This window comes from Arachis ipaensis, chromosome B10 (assembly GCF_059453495.1).
Source record: "Arachis ipaensis isolate K30076 ecotype BB chromosome B10, ASM5945349v1, whole genome shotgun sequence".
NCBI lineage: Eukaryota > Viridiplantae > Streptophyta > Magnoliopsida > Fabales > Fabaceae > Arachis > Arachis ipaensis.
In genome coordinates this window covers 148,553,236-148,574,257 of record NC_142435.1, presented here as the reverse complement: position 1 = coordinate 148,574,257, position 21,022 = coordinate 148,553,236, and the positions used below count along the sequence as shown (strand labels likewise).

At 31.1% G+C, this 21,022-nt stretch overlaps 2 protein-coding genes across 6 annotated transcripts; both read right to left on the bottom strand.

Annotated features, from left to right (window-relative positions):
- Window positions 1-1,669: 1,669 nt before the first annotated feature.
- Window positions 1,670-4,379, bottom strand: LOC107621220 (putative pectinesterase 55). Its single transcript, XM_088495184.1, has 6 exons — window positions 4,257-4,379; window positions 3,329-3,576; window positions 2,883-3,041; window positions 2,590-2,788; window positions 2,012-2,259; window positions 1,670-1,832 (listed from the first exon to the last, which is right to left on the bottom strand). Exons 1-6 carry the CDS (start codon window positions 4,377-4,379, stop codon window positions 1,670-1,672), a joined length of 1,140 nt encoding a protein of 379 aa, XP_088351310.1.
- LOC107622976 (stromal processing peptidase, chloroplastic-like) lies at window positions 4,000-14,879 on the bottom strand. 5 transcript variants are annotated; one of them, XM_088486598.1, is made up of 10 exons: window positions 14,093-14,879; window positions 13,782-13,998; window positions 13,589-13,680; window positions 13,340-13,462; window positions 11,118-11,344; window positions 10,509-10,697; window positions 9,375-9,694; window positions 5,830-6,045; window positions 4,631-4,762; window positions 4,000-4,537 (listed from the first exon to the last, which is right to left on the bottom strand). In XM_088486598.1, exons 5-7 carry the CDS (start codon window positions 11,172-11,174, stop codon window positions 9,584-9,586), a joined length of 357 nt encoding a protein of 118 aa, XP_088342724.1. In that variant the 5' UTR covers window positions 11,175-11,344; window positions 13,340-13,462; window positions 13,589-13,680; window positions 13,782-13,998; window positions 14,093-14,879; the 3' UTR covers window positions 4,000-4,537; window positions 4,631-4,762; window positions 5,830-6,045; window positions 9,375-9,583. The 5 variants fall into 5 exon arrangements, with proteins under 5 accessions (XP_088342724.1, XP_088342721.1, XP_088342728.1 ...); XM_088486595.1 differs by having other exon boundaries at window positions 4,631-4,736; XM_088486602.1 differs by having other exon boundaries at window positions 4,631-4,725.
- Window positions 14,880-21,022: the final 6,143 nt, after the last annotated feature.

Genomic DNA, 21,022 nt, shown 5'->3' with positions numbered 1-21,022 from the left:
AAAATACAAATTCTTTTTGTTGGCTTTGATATAGTTAAAAAAAAAAAAGATAAAGTGAAGATTAATCACTAATTTTATAATTTTTATAAAATATGTGTTTTATTGTCTTAATTTAAGAATAAATAAGTGATTAACTCTTTATTTTATTATTTTATCAATTTTTTATTTTAAAAAATTGTAATCCGTAAAATATATTTTTTTATTATTTCTTGTCAACATCTAGCTTACTATAGCTGAATATTTTGATATTTCAGACAGCTTTTAAATTTATTAAATTAAAATAAATTTTATACAAAAAATATAACTAACGAATTACACTGTCTTATAATATTTAATAAGTCGATCAAATTGTATATTTTAAAATCAGTCATTAACTAATTACAACATATACAAAATATGTATTTGATATTTTTTAAAAGTTTTGTTATATTACTTTAAATATTATTTTAATATAATAAATTTTATTATTTTAAAAGTTTATTATTTAGCTAACATAAATAAAAAATAAATTGTAATGAAATAAATAAAAAATATAAAAAGTTGTAAAAGACCGTGGGGCGGTGTTGTAGGTTTGTCGTTTAGATAAGAGATAAAATGATATGAAAATACAAACATGAATGAAAATGAAAATATATAACGTTTTCCCTCTCATTTTTTGGACCAGTGTGTGTGTTGTTATTTGAATGCGTTATTTTAGAAGCGTGGCAACATAACGTGCTCTTGGCATTTGTTGTATGTGTTGGATTGCAAATGGGGTTGGTGCTCAGGCAACTAAAGTCAGACCACCGGCTGCCACTTTTGAATGCAGGACGCGGTTTCCAGCAACAATAAAATTTGCACATAAGTCCTTACTACCCATGAAAATTATAAAACCGTCAACAAATTCGTTCCTAAAAAATTAATTATTCTCTAAATTGTCATTAAAAATTTTATCAATCTAGTTTTTCAAATATTAAAAATTTATTCATTTAAGGGCTTGTTTGGGTGAGCTTCTAAAAAAAAATCTTTTTTCGAGTTATCTTTTTTTAAAAGATCTTATGGAAAAGTAAAAGTAATTTTATGTTTGAGTATTTCATGCAAAAAGATCTTTTTATTTATCAATTATGTTTGGATACAACAATATAAAAGTACTTTTTTTGTTTATTTATTACATGAAAAACATCTTTTTTTTAAGAAAAAAAATCTTTTAAAAAAAGATGTAAATTACAGCTTCTAAAAAAAAAGATGTTTTTCTGATTTTTCTAGTACTTTTACTTTTACTACTCGAAATTTGCCAAACACACTAAAAAATAAAAAAAGATATTTTTTCATTGAAAAAGGATTTTTTTTTTTATCAAAATAATGACGTCCAAACAAGCACTAATACTTGTTATTAACGATTGGTGACATAAGAGGCACCTGAAACATACTTGACATAAAAAGTACGTTTTAGGGATAAGGAATATCAAGAACTTGTACGACTTGTATAACAAAAAAATTTGTACGTATAGATTGATTGTAAATATTTATAAAATTAATTTCTAAAGTTAACAATTTTTTTAAAAATAAGTAATCTCAATTCTCAACAAATATTTTTAACTTTAATTATCTAATAATACAATCAAATAATAAAATAATAAAGAGTTATATTCTATCTAAAATGAAGTTGAAAATATTGATAATATTCTCTCTAAAATGAAGAGCTAATTTGAAGCCATCCTTCAGAGTCTATGAAACTGGTGTTTGTCATCATATTAACGGTATCTAAATCCAATTTTGTAATCCAATTGACTCGTTTGGACGTATCAGAGCCTGGTCCAAAATTGTCATACTCTGTAAACATAATGTTATCCCTACAAAAAATATATTTTATATGATGGTCCGATCAAAATCATGTATTTACATAATATTAAATACATAACTATAATTCTTAAAATATTATGAACTAAGTCACATTGATATTTTTGCTTTGTATTTAACATGAATTAATAATGTTGTTAATAAGATGATTAGTACAATGATAGAGTCTTACTCATGTTGAGAGGAATCCCATGGATCCCAACCAGCGGGTTGAATAATGTTGGCCATACTTGTATTGTAGAAAAGAACTCTGGCATAAGGTCTCCAAGGTCTTCCCAAAAAAGTAGAACCATCTCCAAAGACATTACAATTTTTGAATACAAATCCATTTGAATCTTTAGGATTTTCTCTCCCTTGTGCTGTTATATATCCTACAAATCCTTCTCCTAATGCCCTTCCAATCACATTTATGCCACACCTCTGCCATTACCAACACAATAATACATTTAATTAATCATCAATTCCCATTCAATCCATTTTTGTGTTACCGTGGCTAAACAATTTTAACATTATTTAAAAAATATTATTAAAATTAGATTCATATATATATTATATAAATTTCACATTAAATCTCAAATCAATTTTTATGATATATAATTCTATAAATATTTATGTAGCATTTATAAGACTTAAAATAAAATTAAACTAAAATTAAGCATTAAAATGCTCTTACTACTAAAAAATGTTATTTTAACGATAATAATAAATATGATAGCATGCACCTTTTATATTTTAATGAAAGTCAATTACCTCAAATAATGACTGGCCGATAAAATCAACAGCACCTTGAATAGTGCAAAGTTTATAATAATGTTTTCCATAATTATCCCACAAAGTATCTTGCAATCCGAAGAATCCAACTCTATAAAAGTAAGATTTGTCTCCATTTATCATTGCAGCTACTGCAGGAACTCTGGGATTTGTATTTATTGGATTGTTATATGTATTCTGTTTCACAAAAAAATAGATGGATTAATTAAAATAGGCAGAGAATGATATAATAATTAATTAATTAATTGATTAATTAATTATGGTTAATTATCCTAAAAGAGATGGATTTGACAACGATATTATCAGCATTGGATTGGAAGGTGGGGCTCTGAGCAGTTGTATTATGGTCATCCCATTCAACCCACGTTCTCATCTTTCCACTTCCCTTCAGTATTATATATGGTTTATCACTTGGAATCGTCACTTTCTCCCTGTAATACCAAATTTCTTAAGTCAAATTCAATAAAAGAGTTACATGCCACAACTCAAAATAATAGTAAATAAGACTCTCTCCGAAAACATTACTGTTCACATAAAAATTGTATGTTAAAATAATAGTAAATTAGGTGAAAACTTAGGTACAATCAACTTTACGTAAAATTAACTGTATCTAAGTTTTTACTTATAATTATTATTTTCACATAAACATTTGATGTGAATAATTATCTAAAAAAAGTTACTATTTCTTTGCATAGCAAAAGAATATTGAATTTATTACCTATAAATACCAGCCTCGACATTGATTAAAACCCAATACTTATTGTTGGAAGAGACAGAATCAATGGCAGATTGAATTGTAGAGAAGTTGCCATGTCCCAAAGAATTGACAACAATTTTGCTAAATGGAAGGATTCTATCTCTAACAGTTCGGTAATTTTGACCATTAACAACTCCTGAATTTAACACCACAAACACACAAATCCACCAACGAACAAGAAATAGCAACATCTTCAACGAATTCAACACCTGTGTTAATAGTTGGGATCAAATTGAAGTTTTTTTTAATACTTCAGTCTTCTTTATGCAACAAATGTCACTCACCTCACTTTTTCACACCAGAAAAACGTGCATAAAGAAAATTTTATTTATCAAAGTTGTCTAATTTGTCTCACCAAAGGTGTTTAAATAACTTCATAAAAAAACTAACTAAAAGATAAGATAAGAAAACTTAATTTAACTCTTCTAAAGATGAGATAAGATAACTTAATTTAACTCATAAGATAATTAATTTAAATCAGATTTAATCTTATTAGATTATATCAGATTTGATTTAAATATTAAAACCATAAACATATGATAACTCTAAAAGATTTTGAAGATGCTGGCAGAAGGAACGGGGATCAGACATACAATACAATCTCTCCAATTTTGGACAATCCAAAGAATGAATTCAGCAAGGATGTTAACTCTTTATTGTAGGATAAATGAAGTAGAGTTAGAGCTTCAAGGCGGTAGAAAAAACATTCTGGAATATATCTAATCATATTGTCACTAAAATTCAAGGTGGACAATTGCGGACACTCTGGTGATGTGCCCTCTGGAATTATCTGATTCCTAATGTTTTTTCCACTCCTCCCATTCCACATACACCGATGACGTTGTCATCCTTTAGACAATCTCGCATGTAGCGAGGCATTTCACGGTACATTGGTCAATTTGCTTTCCAAATCATCTATTTCCTTTTGAGGGTCTTGCAAAGCATCCTGATGCAGCAATATCTGAGCTGCTTCTTCTTTCAGGCCTTCTACTTTCTTTAACCAAGCATTCATTTTGTTCTTCCTGCCACAATACTCTAGTCACTGCCGTTCTTCGTTACGTAGTTCTTCCAATATGCTTAATTCATCAAACTTTTCATATATTTCTTTAATGCAAGTTTCAAGACCACTGTTACTGATACCAACAACAGCCTCATTTAAACGTGGCAAACCTGTTTATTTGGAAAATAATAATTGAAAACAGCAAACATGTTACCATTACTATAAGCTCTTGATGGTAGCCAGAACAAGGAAGGATACCGTACCTTCCCCCATATTGCTGGGTCCGGCCGCATCATTTTGATATATTGGACCGTCAGGGCAAGCAGATATCATATTATGATGACCTTCAGCCTCTTCACTGTAACATAGCTATAAAGGTAGAGAAAACACTGGTCCTATTTCTTTAATCAGCAAAGGAAAAAATCCAATATGAATGAAAGTAGATAACACATGCCTAGTTTTGGCAAATTTGCCATTCTTATTGTGAAACAAAATTATCTTTAAAAGCTATTGTGTAACTTAGGTAACGTTTGAAAGAGAGATAGAGATGGAAACACTGACATTTGAGAGACAGGCTCAGTATTATTTTTTGTATAAAGTAAAAGACACAGACTGAAATAAGAATGAAGCTCTAATTTAATTTGCATAAAGGATAAAGTTAGAATTAATTAATTGAAATGAGGCATTTTAGATATAAAATATTAAAGTTCAGTTTCCGTCTCGAAAAATTTTAGGATAAAAATAATATTTTGCATATGAAAAATTTGTTGATAACAATTTGCAGCCACATCCCAAAACAATGGAGAATGTTGAAAATTATGTAGTCAGGGAATATGAAACTTATTATGGTGGTGAAATTTTCTTTTATTTAAAATTGTGCAATTGGAAATGCCAAAAAAATTATCTTTAAAAGCTATTGCATAAAGTAAAACTAGGTACCAATATATATTATTATCCTAAACTAGAAAACTGATTTTTTTTTATGACAGGTAAATTTGTATTTTTAATATATATAATTTAACAAGATAAAAGTTTAGCATATCAAAAGATATATTTGAAGAAGTATTGTTTAATATTCAGAAAAGAAAAGCAATACATATTAATCAATACTTTTTCCTTTTCAATATAATTATCTAAAGACAGAAGGAATATATTTAAAGAATCGAATAGCTGGATTTAACATTATGAAATTTGTAATTTTTTCAAAAACAAATGGGTGCATCTGATTTGTAAAATGACCATAACAATAAAATAGAGAAAGCTGGGTTGAGAGAAACTGTTAAGAGACTACTGGTGACTTGGACTAACAAACTCTGCTACCTCAACATCTATAACAAGAAACTGTTACGGTGTTACCACTTACCACTACCAATAACGTGTAACTAACTCACTTGCAACCATTACAATGCAGAAGCAGAACAATTTGGGACTCTTTCACTGAAATACCAACTATAATAATTACCTTGTGATAGCGGAAGTTCCTCTTCTTCAATTCGAGCTATGGATACCTTAAAATAAAGGTCTTTGGGATTGGCGAGCTCAAAATCATAAATATCCCCTACATTCAAACTATTGTCTTTTGCAAATCTCTTCCATCCAGAATTGAATTTGCCAAAACTGTAAGTAACAGACCATGTTCTCCCCCATCATGGACCTCAAGGATGGCTGTCGCTTGCTTCTTCAAATATTTGGATAATTATTGATTTTTGAAAATATAAAATCTACTCGTCTAAATTGTTTTTATAAACAATTATGACTTTAATTTTGAATAGAGAATATAAATTTAGTTTCTTTTGTTTATGTGATAATATATGAGTGATAATATATAACATACTTAAAATATGTTGGCTACTTATATATTTTAGGTATATGTCCTTCCTCTAATTTTAAGTATGTTTATGACTCAAAAGATGTTGACATGGACAAGTAAAATACAAGTACATTGAAAAATGTAAAGAATGTTATAAATAAGGGGTGAATTACAATTTTGATCTCTATAATTTTAACAGAAAATTAAAATTATTCCTAAGATTTTTTTTTATTCAAAATTATTTCTAACGTTGGGTTTTATTTTAAAATCGTTTTTTTCCTATTTTTCGGATAAAAATATCCTCTTCCTCGTTTCACTTGTATTTTTTTTTCCCAGCTTACAAAATTCAAAAAAGATGTGAAGTGATCAACACGATAACACAACACGGTGCCAATATTCAAAACTAAACAAGAATTCTCTTCACAGATTTTGGTTTTGCTCTTTGATTTTTCTCTTTCTCTTCACATTATCGCTGTAAAAAAATTAATATTTTATATGATCATCCAATCAAAATCATGTTTTTTTTTTTTACCAATGATATGTGACTCGAAACCGGCGCCCTCTTAATTGAGTATGGAGAGTCTATGCCATTTGAGCTATAACTCATTAGCATCAAAATCATTTGTTTACATAACTATTTAATACATAATTATATTACTTAAAATATTATCAAGTAAGTCATTGATATTGTTGCATTGAATTAAACATGAATTAATAAGATAATTAGTATAGTGATAAAGTCTTACTCACGTTGAGAGCAATCCCACCCAGCGGATTGAGTAATATTGGCCATGTTTGTGTTATGGTCTCCAAGGTCTATCTCAAGAAAGTAGAACCATTTCAAAAGACATTGCAATTCTTGAGCACAAATCTATTTGAATCCGTTGAATTTGTTCTCCCTTGTGCTATTATATATCCTACAAACCATTTTTCTAATGCCCTTCCAATCACATCTATGCTACATCTCCGTCATTGCCAATACAACAATAATACATTTAAAAAATCAGCAATTTCCATTCGATCTATTTTTTTGTGGATTTTTTGATACTTGTAGTTATAATAGTTATCGTGGCTAAACAATTTTAACATTATTTAAAAAGTATTATTAAAATTAAATTCACATATATATATATATATATATATGAATTTCACATTAAATTTCAAATCAATTTTTATGATATATAATTCTATAAATATTTATGTGACATTTTATAATACTTAAAATAAAATTAAACTAAAACTAAGTATTAGAGATGCTCTTATGACGAAGAAATGCTATTTTAACTATAATAATAGATACAATAACATGTACCTTTTATATTTCAATGAAATTGAATTACCTCAGACAATGACTGGCCAACACCAAAGATAAAATCAACAGCACCTTGAATAGTACAAAGTTTGTAGTAATGTCTTCCTTGATTGTCCCATAAAATCTTGTAATCCAAAAGAATTCAATTTTATAAAAATAAGACGTGTCTCCACTTATCAATGGAGCTACTACAGAACTTTAGAGTATTTATTTATTGGATTATTGTATGTATTCTGTTTCGCAGAACAAAACAAAAAAGTAAATAAAATCTATTGATTTTGTTGCATTTACTTTTTTTTTTTTTTTTGAAACAGAATACATATAACAATCCAATAAATAAAAACTCCAGAGTTCTCCTGGAGTAGCTGCAATGATAAGTAGAGACAAGTTTTATTTTTATATAGTTGAATTCTTTGAATTGCAAGACACTTTATGGGACCATCAAGGAAAACATTACTACAAACTTTGTACTATTCAAGGTGCTGTTAATTTTATCTTTGGTACTGGTCAATCATTGTTTGAGGTAATTCAATTTCATTAAAATATAAAAGGTACATGTTATTGTGTCTATTATTAAAGTTAAAATAACATTTCTTCGTAATAAGAGCATCTCTAATACTTAGTTTTAGTTTAATTTTATTTTAAGTATTATAAAATGTCACATAAATATTTATAGAATTATATATAATAAAAATTGATTTGAAATTTAAGATGAAATTCATATAAAAATTTATATATGAATTTAATTTTAATAATAGTTTTTAAGTAATGTTAAAATTGTTTAACCATGGTAATTATTATAACTACAAGTATCATAAATTTCACAAAAAAAAAAAGATTGAATGAGAATTGATGATTAATTAAAATGTATTATTGTTGTGTTGGTAATAACAGAGATATAATATAAATGTGATTGGAAGGGCATTAGGAAAAAGATTTGTAAGATATATAACAGCACAAGAGAGAACAAATTCGATAGATTCAAATGAATTTGTGTTCAAGAATTGCAATGTCTTTGGAAATGATTCTACTTCTTTGGGAAAACCTTGGAAATATTATGCTAAAGTTCTTTTCTACAACACAAACATGACCAACATTATTCAACCCGCTAATTAAAAACCATGGAATTACTCTCAACATGAGCAAGATTCTATCCCTATGCTAATAATCTTATTAACAACATTATTAATTCATTTTAAATTCAAAGCAACAATGTCAATGAGACTTAGTTGATAATATTTTAAGAATTACAGTTTTGTGTTAAATAGTTATGTAAATACATTTTTTTATTGGACGATCGTATAAAATATTAAATTTTTTTTACAGGATAACGTTATGTTTGCTGAATATGGCAATTTTTGACCAGGTTCTGATACCTCCGAACGAGTAAATTGGATTACAAAGTTGGATTTAGAGACGATTAATATGATGAAAAGTATAAATTTCATAGACTATGAAGGATAGCTTCATCACAACTCTTCATTTTAGATAGAATATAACTCTTCATTATTTTATTATTTGATTGAATTATTAGGAAATTAAAGTTGGAGATACTTTCTTGTTGAGAATTGAGATTACTCATTTTTAGAAAATTATTAACTTTAAAAATTAATTCTATAAATATTTATTCATATGTTCTCAGTCTTAATATTATTCTAACTTCATTTAAACTTTTAGTTACTTTATTTCTTAAATGATTAGGTATCTGTGTATCTAATTATGTTTTTTATCTTTATATTTTAAATGAATTTTAAAAAAATGTTATTAATTTATTAATACAAAATATTTAATGCTTTATATAAATAACAAAGACATTAAAATATTTAAAAATTAATTTATTTTAAATATTTTAAAATATTAAAATCATCTTTGAGAACAAGGTTACCTTTCTTTCCTCACTTCTCTTATCAGCTTCCCAATCTCTCTCAACCTTCTCCTCTGATTTATTTTAATTAAAAAAATCAAAATCTATGAAGAGAAAGAGAAAAATCAAACAGCAAAAATAAGTCTAAGTGTGTGTTTGAATTAGCATTTGTAAAAACTAATTTTGATTAAGAGTGAGTCGGTATTAACGTAGTTTATATTTCTTAATTTTCATTCAAAATATATTATAAAAGTGAGTTGCATCTTCCCTTTCAGATGCACCGCTTTCAGCAGCTTCACATCACAGCTCTCATCTTTTCCTTTGTTTTCATGTTCTTCATCCTGGTTATTTAACCAAAGCATGGTGTCACTTTGTACGAATAAAGCAACAATCTTATATCAACATTGAAAAACACAGAAATGAACAACTGAGATGAGCAGGAAAAACACAGGCAAGCTGCTATTAAATGTTAGATGTATTCATTATTCAAATTTAATTTCCAAAATATAGTTAGCATACTGAGAAGTTCACACATATCTACTTTTCACCATCTATTATGTCAAAATTATCCTTTTTATATATACCTGAAGAAGGATTGATAAAATAATGGGAAATTTCTACATTTTTATCAGATCATTGATAAAACCTTTTAAATTTAAATTCAAAATAATCAGAAAGAGAAATATAATCACGATATCTTCCAAATCAAATGTTAAACATGAAAAAAATCCAAGATGCTAACAATAATGGTCTATCATCGTCCTAGAGCCCTTGTACCTTGGCAACAAAGTTCAAAAGAAAGAATCAAAATAATTAGTTAAAGAAAACGTTAACAAACTTACCAAGAGTCGCAAGAAGCAACAAGATAGATGAGAATAACAAAGGATAAAATTGCTTGTTTAACGAGGACACATGCAGCTTTCTTGTGAGTCATGTCAAAATAGAAATATATACGGAATGCAAAAAGTTATGATAAAGCCACCACTCTTAGGTTAAAGCTATTATTGTGACATAACCACATTGAGCATAACCAAATATCAAATACGCAGTACCGTAGACTAGTTACAAGTCAGTTGGGGAAAATCAAATACTACCAAGTGTGAAATCAGAATAAACTAACAAGTCAAGAAGTCGATTTGAAGAGGGGTTGAATACCTCAGGCTCTGGCATTATAGGCTGATCCAATCCTGCTTTCATAGCATCTGTAATTTCAGTTGGAGAAATCTTGAATTCTGTTTCGCCTGCTTTTGTTGGAACACAACCAACAATAGCTGCAGGAAGCGGTGCAGTAGGCTTTCCAAAATGAGCTATAAATTCTAACACCTTAGCACCGACAGAATTGACCTGCACCAGAACACATCAATGATTATATAAGCATATCCAAAAATATGAGTTACTAGATAACAATCTAACATGAAATAAACCAATGCCTCATCTTTTGAATGCATGGTATCGACAAATCATTAAGGGAAAAATCTTCAATCTCTATTATCAGGAATGAACAAAAATCTTCAATCTCAAGAGAAGGATGCTTTAAATAAAGGTATTTATCTTGGAAAGAAAGATTGAACCTGAAATAGAGAAGTGGAACTAAATTGTGAAAAAAAGCCTGATTGAACAGCAAAGTTTAGATCCAAAATATCTATCTTCAGCAAACCAAGATTGTGTTTGATGTACTATCAAGTTAGGAGATGAAGTACAAAAAGGGCAATGAAACGAGTTCACTCTTATGGACAAACCACATTAGCACAAAAGCAGTGATACCCTTCTTACTCCTGGCTTCAACATCAGCACCTTTCTCCACCAAAACCTCAGCCACATCAGCACAAAAGCTTCTCTATGAATTTTTCATGTATTTGTGCATGATATTAGCATACCCTTCTTCATCCTCTGCATTCAAATCAATCCCTTTCTCCAAAAGCACGTGCACTGTGTTGATCCTCCCTTTCTCCAAAAGCACATTGGCCATATTCAATTGCAAAAATTCAATCCTGAAAAAACAAAAAATGACTCATTTTACATAAACATCTCTGGACAAGGATCTGCATAAAATATCTTGATCTTCTAACACCATAACTAACAGCAATTGAATAACTGATTTAATATTTTTTATACATTATATTAATTTTAATGGATAAAAAAATTAAAGTACTTCTCCTAACTAATTAAAATAATTGCCACATAGCACATTTTTAGTTTATTCTATAAGTCAATCATTAATATTATATCTACATTAAACTGTTCTAATATATTACATTATGATTATTTTTCATGACCAATAAAATGATAAATCTTTGAAATAAAAAATTCCTTATTATTATTTCAAGATTGCCTATTAAGAAGCGATATACCTATTAAGAAGGATGATGGAGAGGTATCGTAGTAATAAAAGGGATCTACATATGGTGTTTATTGATTTGGAAAAAGCATACGATAGAGTACCAAGGGATGTCTTATGGAAGGTCTTAGAAAAGAGGAAAGTAAGGATCGCATATATTCGGGCAATTAAAGATATGTATGATGGGGCCACAACTAATGTGAAGACTCAAGGTGGTGTGACAGAGGAATTTCCTATTGGTATAGGATTACACCAGGGATCATCCTTAAGTCCATACCTTTTCACATTAGTCTTGGAAGTACTCACAGAGCACATCCAAGAGCCTGTGCCATGGTGCATGCTTTTTGCCGATGATATCGTCCTTATGGGAGAGTCAAGGGAAGACCTAAATAAGAAGTTGGAGTTATGAAGAGAAGCTTTAGAAGTGTATGGTCTGCGCATAAGCCGTAGCAAGACGGAATATATGGAATGTAAGTTCAGTCTGAGAAGGAAAAACCCCAATATAGAGGTGAAGATTGGAGAAAACACCCTACGAAAAGTTAAAAGTTTTAAGTATCTTGGGTGCATCATACAGGACAATGGAGAGATTGAACAGGATGTAAATCATAGGATCCAAGCAGGTTGGTCAAAATGGCGGAGTGCATCTGGTTTTATATGCGACAAAAAAGTGCCTTTAAAACTTAAAGGTAAATTCTATCGCACCGCTATAAGACCGGCTATGCTGTATGGTACGGAGTGTTGGGCGGCTAAAGGGGAGCACGAACATAAGCTGAGTGTGGCAGAGATGAAAATGTTGATATGGATGAGTGGTCATACGCGATTGGATAAAATAAGGAATGAAGATATAAGGGAGAAAGTTGGAGTTGCACCAATTGTGATTGTGGAAAAGATTGTTGAATCGCGTCTCAGGTGGTTTGGACATGTGAGAAGAAAATCGATAGAACATCCAGTTAGGAGGGTGGATGAGATGGAAGATGAACAAAGGGCGAAAGGCAAAGGAAGACCTAAGAAGACCATCCATGAGGTGGTCAAACGAGACCTACATGTAAACGGTCTCTCTGTAGACATGATACATGACAGAGCACAATGACGTCGTTTGATTCATGTAGCCGACCCCACTTAGTGGGACAAGGCTTTGTTGTTGTTGTATTATTTCAAGATTGCCAATCTCAAATTGAAACCTTATAGAATGAAGCAGAAATTAAAAAAGACAAAAGGAATCACATAATTTTTTACGAGGGGCTGAATTGTTGATTGTATTGCTTATTGCTTATGTTATAAAATATATTAATCCTAAACTTTTCTTTCTTTCTTTTCTTTGCTCTGATCTCATCATCTCCTGAACTTGAGTCTCAATCATGGCTGCAAAACTTGGGGGTAGAGCTTATCTCTCTTCCTTTGTTGATGCTGTTTTGAACAAGCTGTCTTCACTCATTTTAAAGAACTCAAAAACCCCTCTTATTCTCAATCAATCCATCACTGGTTACCCATTTTAAAGAATCTCTCATCCCTCCATAATGAGAGAGTACCATGAAAAGGACTGATAACATATAAAATTTTCAACAAAGACATGCATAGATGAAAGATACAATCAAGAATGGCGATTATTATAAATCCAGAGATGAAGTTTAAGAAAATGTGAAAGTACTGTGTAAAGAGAATCAGCTGCAAGGGCAGCAAACTTGGACTCTCCAGTTACACTTGAACCCTCTGGCAGTGCCAATTGCTTCTTGACTATGTCAAGGACCTTCTGAACTGTTTCCTGGCTCGCCTGCACAAAATAACAAAGTCCATGGTAGTCACAGACCTTCTGAATTGTTGCATTATATATTTCAGTAACCACAAAATAAAGAACAATTTGCAACAAAAAAAGCTTCGATGAAAAAAATCCACATACCAAATCAGCAGAAGAGCCTCTTCATGATGCAACAATGAGAAGTTGAACTCAGTTGTGGTTCATCCGTGAAGTTTGAAAGATGGCACTGAATTCTGAAATTGATGAGTTTTAGGTCAATCATCAATGGAGGTTTTAGAGTTGAAGAATGAAACTGAGCAAAGAGAAAGAGAGAGAGAGAGAGAGAGAGAGTAACCGAAGGACAGAGCGACGGAGACGCGAGTGTGACAGCGCAACGGCGATGCGAGTGTGAGGGAGCGACGGCGACGCGAGTGTGACGGTGCGATGGCGACGCGAGTGTGACGGAGAGACGACGGACGCGGCGGTAGTGGAGTGACGACGGCGCGGCAGCAGTAGAGCGAAGACGGCGCGGCAGCAGTAGAGCGAAGACGGCGCGGCGGCAGTGGAGTGAACTGAGGAGAAATGGAGAAGGCACGAATTAGGGTTTAATTTCTGAGATAAAATGTAATAGGTGAATTGGGATGTAACTAGGGAGGGGGTACTAACGACTGAACGCGCGGCGGTTGGGAACAGAGGCACGGTGTCGCTGTGGGGAGCAGGGGCGGAGGTAGGGACGACACTTCGCGGGCTTCAGGGGAGATGGAGATGCAGCGGTGCGGCGTGGAAGAGAGGCAGTGGTGCGGCATGGAGGAGAGGCAGTAGTGCGGCGTGGAACAGCGACGGAACATTGTCTCCGTTCTAAGCGAGGTGGCGCACTGCAGTTTCTTGACAGGTAACGGTGGACGGCGTTTCAAAGAAGGCAGTGGTGGGAGGCTGCGGTGAAAATAGGGTTTAGGGTTTGGTGTAGGTAAAAATAGGTAATGAAAAAGGTGATGAAAGGTAAAATAACTCTTCTTGCAAAGCGTGTACTATTTTGTCTTTATGATGGGGAAGCAATTTTGCCAGCTAAGATGAGCTGGAAAGATGCTGGCTTCTACTTTCTTTAACCAATTTGTACTATAAGCTCTTGATGGTAGCCAGAACAAGGAAGGACACCGTACCTTCCACCATATTGCTGGGTCCGGCCGCATCATTTTGATATATTGGACCGTCAGGGCAAGCAGATATCATATTATGATGACCTTCAGCCTCTTCATTGTAACATTGATATAAAGGTAGAGAAAACTCTGGTCCTATTTCTTTAATCAGCAAAGGAAAAAATCCAATATGAATGAAAGTTGGCATAACACATGCCTAGTTTTGGCAAATTTGCCATTCGTATCGTGAAACAAAATTATCTTTAAAAGCTATTGTGTGACTTTAGGGAGCATTTGAAAGAGAAATAGAAATGGAAACACGGAGACATTTAAGAAACAGATTGAAATAAGTATTATGTTTTGTATAAAGTAAAAGATACAAATTGAATGAAATTTTAATTTAATTTGTATAAAGAATAAAAATAAAATTAATTAATTAAAATAAAATATTTTAAGTATAAAATATTATTAAAATTTTAGTCTCCGTCTCCAAAAATTTTAGGATAAAAATAATATTTTGCATACGAAAAATTTGTTGACAACAATTTGCAGCCACATCCCAAAACAATGGGGAGTGATGAAAATTATGTAGTCAGGGAATATAAAACTTATTATGGTGGTGAAATTTTCTTTTATTTAAAACTGTGCAATTGGAAATGCCAAAAAAATTATCTTTAAAAACTATTGCATAAAGTAAAACTAGGTACCAATATATATTATTATCCTAAACTAGAAAACTGATTTTTTTTTATGACAGGTAAATTTGTATTTTTAATATATATAATTTAACAAGATAAAAATTTAGCATATCAAAAGATATATTTGGAGAAGTATTGTTTAATATTCAGAAAAGAAAAGCAATACATATGAATCAGTACTTTTTCCTTTTCAATATAATTATCTAAAGACAGAAGGAGTATATTTAAAGAATCGAATAGCTGGATTTAACATTATAAAATTTGTAATTTTTTCAAAAACAAATCGGTGCATCTGATTTGTAAAATAGAGAAAGCTGGGTTGAGAGAAACTGTTAAGAGACTGGTGACTTGGACTAACAAACTCTGCTAGCTCAACATCTATAACAAGAAACTGTTAGAGACTCTTTCACTGAAATACCAACTAGAATAATTACCTATTGATAGCGGAAGTTCCTCTTCTTCAATTCGACCAATGGATACCTTAAAATAAAGGTCTTTGGGATTGGTGAGCTCAAAAACACAAATGTCCCCTACATTCAAACTATTGTCTTTTGCAAATCTCTTCCATCCAGAATTGAATTTGCCAAAACTGTAACTAACAGGCCATGTTCTCCCCCCATCAAGGACCTGAAGGATGGCTGTCGCTTGCCTTTTCAAATATTTGGATAATTATTGATTTTTTGAAAATATAAAAACTACTCTTGTCTAAATTTTGTTTCATAAACAATTATGACTTTAAATTTGAATAGAGAATATAAAATTTAGTTTCTTTTGTTTATGTGATAATATATGAATTTTTTATTTTAATAAATAAAATAAATATAATATTTATTAAAATAAATAATTTTATGAAAATTTATCGATTTAAATTTCTTTGCCATGAAAATGTCATCGTAAACGAGATAAAAAAAAGATAAATATTCAACATCTATAAAAAGATGTGTAATTCTTAGTATTCTCTACACACATTTTATATCATTTTTCTGTCTTGTTTTTCTCACAAAAACAAAGCTAAATGGCCAGTAACAATCCTTTCATAGTTGTGTTTGTTTATCCCAATTATCGTATGAGAAATGGCGACAACGGGGTGACATTTGAGTGTCACGATTCGATATTGTTTTGCACTCAACGTGTGGAGACGTTGTCGGATTTGAAGAGATTGATATTGAGCAAGCTCGGTGGTACAGAAGCGAGGGAGATAGGAAGGGTGGGATATAGGTTGCTGGCACCTATGGGAAACGGAGTCTTCCGGTTTCGACTATTCCAACTTCAAGGGGACGAGCATGTGCAACTAATGTTCGACATCCATGGAAGGATCATGGTAGAACAGGTAATGGACCTGTCTGCCGAGATGGGTCACGGTGGTAGTGGTGGTTCCATACACGAAACCTATTTGCAGGACGACCGATCAGTAGAACGCCCTACACTCCTCAAAGTCCTGGAGCAACGGTAGCCAACGAAGGTGCACCAGATTGTTGGACTTGTCGGTCATCAGATACCCTCCGATCAGTAACATGATATAACACCTGGCGTACTGTCGGAGGGTCTCGGGATCGTCTATCGGGGGGCATCTGGCGGACACGATCTCGCAGCCACACAAGTTTCAGCGTGAAGGACTCCTTTCTCTACGCCGTCTGCTGTGCTGTCACGGGAGGCCTGGCGCCGAGCAGCTGCTCCACTAACGCCCACGTCTCCGTCTGGTACCACCTACCAAAGTCACGGAGGCACCCCCGACGGGGTTACCGTGTGTGCGTAGGCCTAGGTGGTACGCCACGTCCTGCAAGGTGATAGTGACCTCACCCCACGAGAGATGAAACGTGTGCGTCTCTGACGCTATCGCTCCATAAGTGCCGAAATTCGAGAGTTGTCAAAAGTAAAATCCCTTAGGGACACCGTGTCGCCGAATCCGACCTCAGCCAGATACGGGACGATGGCATTGAGTGGAGGTAAAGTATGGCTCACTCGTCGAGGCAGTAGGAGACGAGGCCTCTGAAGAATGAAAAAAAAAAATTAGCCTTAATAATAAAATATTTCAACTTTCTAACCTACACATGTCACTACATTACATATTCCATATTAGGCAAATCCTAACTACAGCGTTATAAATACTAACAACATAGCACAAGAATAACAGAGTTCCAAACTAATAATTCATATAACTAGAGTTCTAAATTAGCACAAGCGACTAGAGTTCTAAATTCTTCCTACAGACCTAACTCCTAATTCATATAACTAGATTCCAGTTCTTCATGACTACCCTAACAATTGCCACATCCTTAAATTAAACAAACATAACAAAACTAACTTTGAAGTTGGCTGCCCCTGCACAATGTGTCGTCTCGTTCAGCATGTTGATGTCTCCGTCATTCTCCGCCTGGCGCGCCATCACCGATTCAGTCGAAGGTATGGTCAGAAAGGGTTAAAAAAGGGGAGAAAGAGGTTGACAAAGTCAAACTGGGGCCGGAACTAAGCTGTAAACGACTTGTATATATAGGCGCAGACAAGCCATATCTCATTTACACTGTAAATGAGATATATGCAATGTCATCTCGTTTACACTGTTAACGAGATATGACAAAGAAATTTAAATCGGTAAATACTCATAAAATTATTTATTTTGGTAAATGTTAGATTTATTTTATTTATTAAAATAAAAAATTCGATAATATATAACATACTTAAAATATGTTGGCTACTTATAAATTTTAGGTATATGTCTTTCCTCTAATTTTAAGTATGTTTATGACTCAAAAGATGTTGACATGGACAAGTAAAATACAAGTACATTAAAAAATGTAAAGAAGGTTATAAATAAGGGGTGAATTACAATTTTGATCTCTATAATCTTAACTGAAAATTAAATTATTCCTAAAATTTTTTTTATTTAAAATTATTTTTAACGTTGGGTTTTATTTTAAAATCGTTTTTTTTTTCCTATTTTTCGGATAAAAATATCCTCTTCCTTTTTTCACTTGTATTTTTTTTTTTAGATAATTTATCCTTACAAAATCAAAAAAGATGTGAAATGATCAACATAATAACACAATACGGTGCCAATATTTAAAACTAAACAAAAAAATTTTGCTCTTTGATTTTTCTCTTTCTCTTCACAGATTTTGGTTCTTTTAATTAAAATAAATCAGAAGTTACAGGTTGGGAGTGATTGGGAGGATTGGGGTTAAGAGTTAAGACCTTAATGGTGTTGATGAGAGAGGTGAGGAAAGAAACGTAATTTTGTCGCAAAGATGATTTTAAAACAAAATTTAGCATTAAATTATAATTATATCCTAATATTTTATTAATATTTAAAATAAATTAATTTTTAAATATTTTAATACCTTTTTATTTATATAAAACATATTAAATATTTTGTATTAATAAATTAATAACACATTTTTTTAAATTTATTTAAAATATAAAGATAAAAAAATATAATTAGATACATAGATGCATAATCATTTAAGAAATAAAGTAACTAAAAGTTTAAATGGAGCCAGAATAATATTAAGACTGAAAACATATAAATAAATATTTATAAAATTAATTTCTAAAGTTAATAATTTTCTAGAAGTGAGTAATCTCAATTCTCAACAAGAAAGTATTTCTAACTTTAATTCCCTAATAATCAAATCAAATAATAAAACAATGAAGAGTTATATTATATCTTAAATGGGGTTGAAACTATTGATAATATTCTATCTAAAATGAAGAGTTGTGATGAAGCCATCCTTCATAATCAATGAAATTCATACTTGTCGTTATATTAATCGTCTCTAAATTCAACTTTGTAATCTAATTTACTGGTTTGGAGATATCAGAAACTAGTCTAAAATTGTCAGATTCCTGTAAAAAAAATTAATATTTTATATGATCGTCTAATCAAAATAATGTGTTTATATAACTATTTAATACATAACTATAATTCTTAAAATATTATAAACTAAGTCACATTGACATTGTTGCTTTGAATTTAACAGGAATTAATAATGTTGTTAATAAGATGATTAACATAGTGATAGAGTCTTACTCATGTTGAGAGCAATTCTATGGGTCCCAACCAGCGGGTTGAATAATGTTGGCCATATTTGTGTTGTAGAAAAGAACTCTAGCATAAGGTTTCCAAGGTCTTCCTAAAAAAATAGAACAATTTCTAAAGACATTGCAATTCTTGAACATAAATCCATTTGAATCCGTTGAATTTGTTCTCTCTGTTATATATCCTACAAATCCCTTTTTTCTAATGCCCTTCCAATCACATTTATACTACATCTCTACCATTGCCAACACAACAATAATACATTTAATTAATCAGCAATTCTCATTCAATCCATTTTTTTTGTGGAGTTTATGATACTTGTAGTTATAATAGTTATCGAGGCTAAACAATTTTAACATTATTTAAAAAGTATTATTAAAATTAAATTCATATATATTTTTATATGAATTTCACATTAAATTTCAAATCAATTTTTATAATATATAATTTTATAAATATTGATATGACATTTTATAAGACTTAAAATAAAATTAAACTAAAACTAAGTATTAAAGATGTTCTTACTGCTAAAAAACGTTATTTTAACTATAATAATAGACACAATAACATGCACATTTTATATTTCAATGAAATTGAATTATCTCAAACAATGACTGGCCAGCACCAAAGATAAAACCAACAGCACCTTGAATAGTACAAAATTTGTAGTAATGTCTTCCTTGATTGTCCCATAAAGTGTCTTGCAATCCAAAGAATCCAACTCTATAAAAATAAGACTTGTCTCCATTTATCAGTGCAGCTACCAGAAACACTGGGGTTTTTATTTATTTATATGTATTCTGTTCCACATAAAACAAAGGTAAATTTTGCAACATACTTGTATTACTTGCCCAGCATACAAGTGATACAAGTTGGGCAAAGCCCAACAAAAAACACGCTCACCTATAAGAGTGTGTTAACACGCGCTATTCAACGGTTTTCATAGCGCCCTTTGCGTTCCTACTTCTCTTCCTTCTTCTTCTCATTTTTTTTTTGCGTTTCTCCTTTGTTTCGTCACGTGTTTCATCTTCATCGTCGTTTTTTATTGTTGTTGTTGCTGCATTTTTTTCACTCATCCACTTTCTATTGATTTTGCAATATTATGTATTTTTTCTTATTTGTTTGATTTTTTCTCCCCAGAAGAATTACACGAAAACGAAATAAGATGAGGAATATGAAGAGCTTTGAATTATACAGAACTTATCAGAATAAAAATACACCCAAAATTCTTTAAAATACACACAAATTTGCTGCAAATATAGAAAAATATTTCGTCTAATGCTGCACTTTTTTCTTCTTCTTTTTTCCTTATTTATTTCTTTCTTTTAGTTAAATGAATGTAAGTTCATCATCTTCCAAGTAATTTTATAGCATTATGTATATCTTATTCTTCTCTGTTTGATTTTTTTGTTTTTATTCTTGTTAAGAGAGTAAAACAAGAAAAAACTTGAGAAGGTAAAACAAAAAGAAAAAAGATGAATAAAAGAAAAAAGAGGAAGAAGATCGTGAAGATGATGAAAAAAAAGAAGAACTAGAAGACGAGGAGAAGGAAAAGGAAGAAGAAAAGTTTTGAATTATGCAGAACTTATCAGAATAAAAATACACCCAAATAAATTCGTCTTACACCCAAATATCTTCGGGTTATATCCAAATTTGCTGTAAATACAGAAAAATATTTTCTCTAATGCTACATTTTTTTCTGAATTGAACCACACCTTAGCCACTT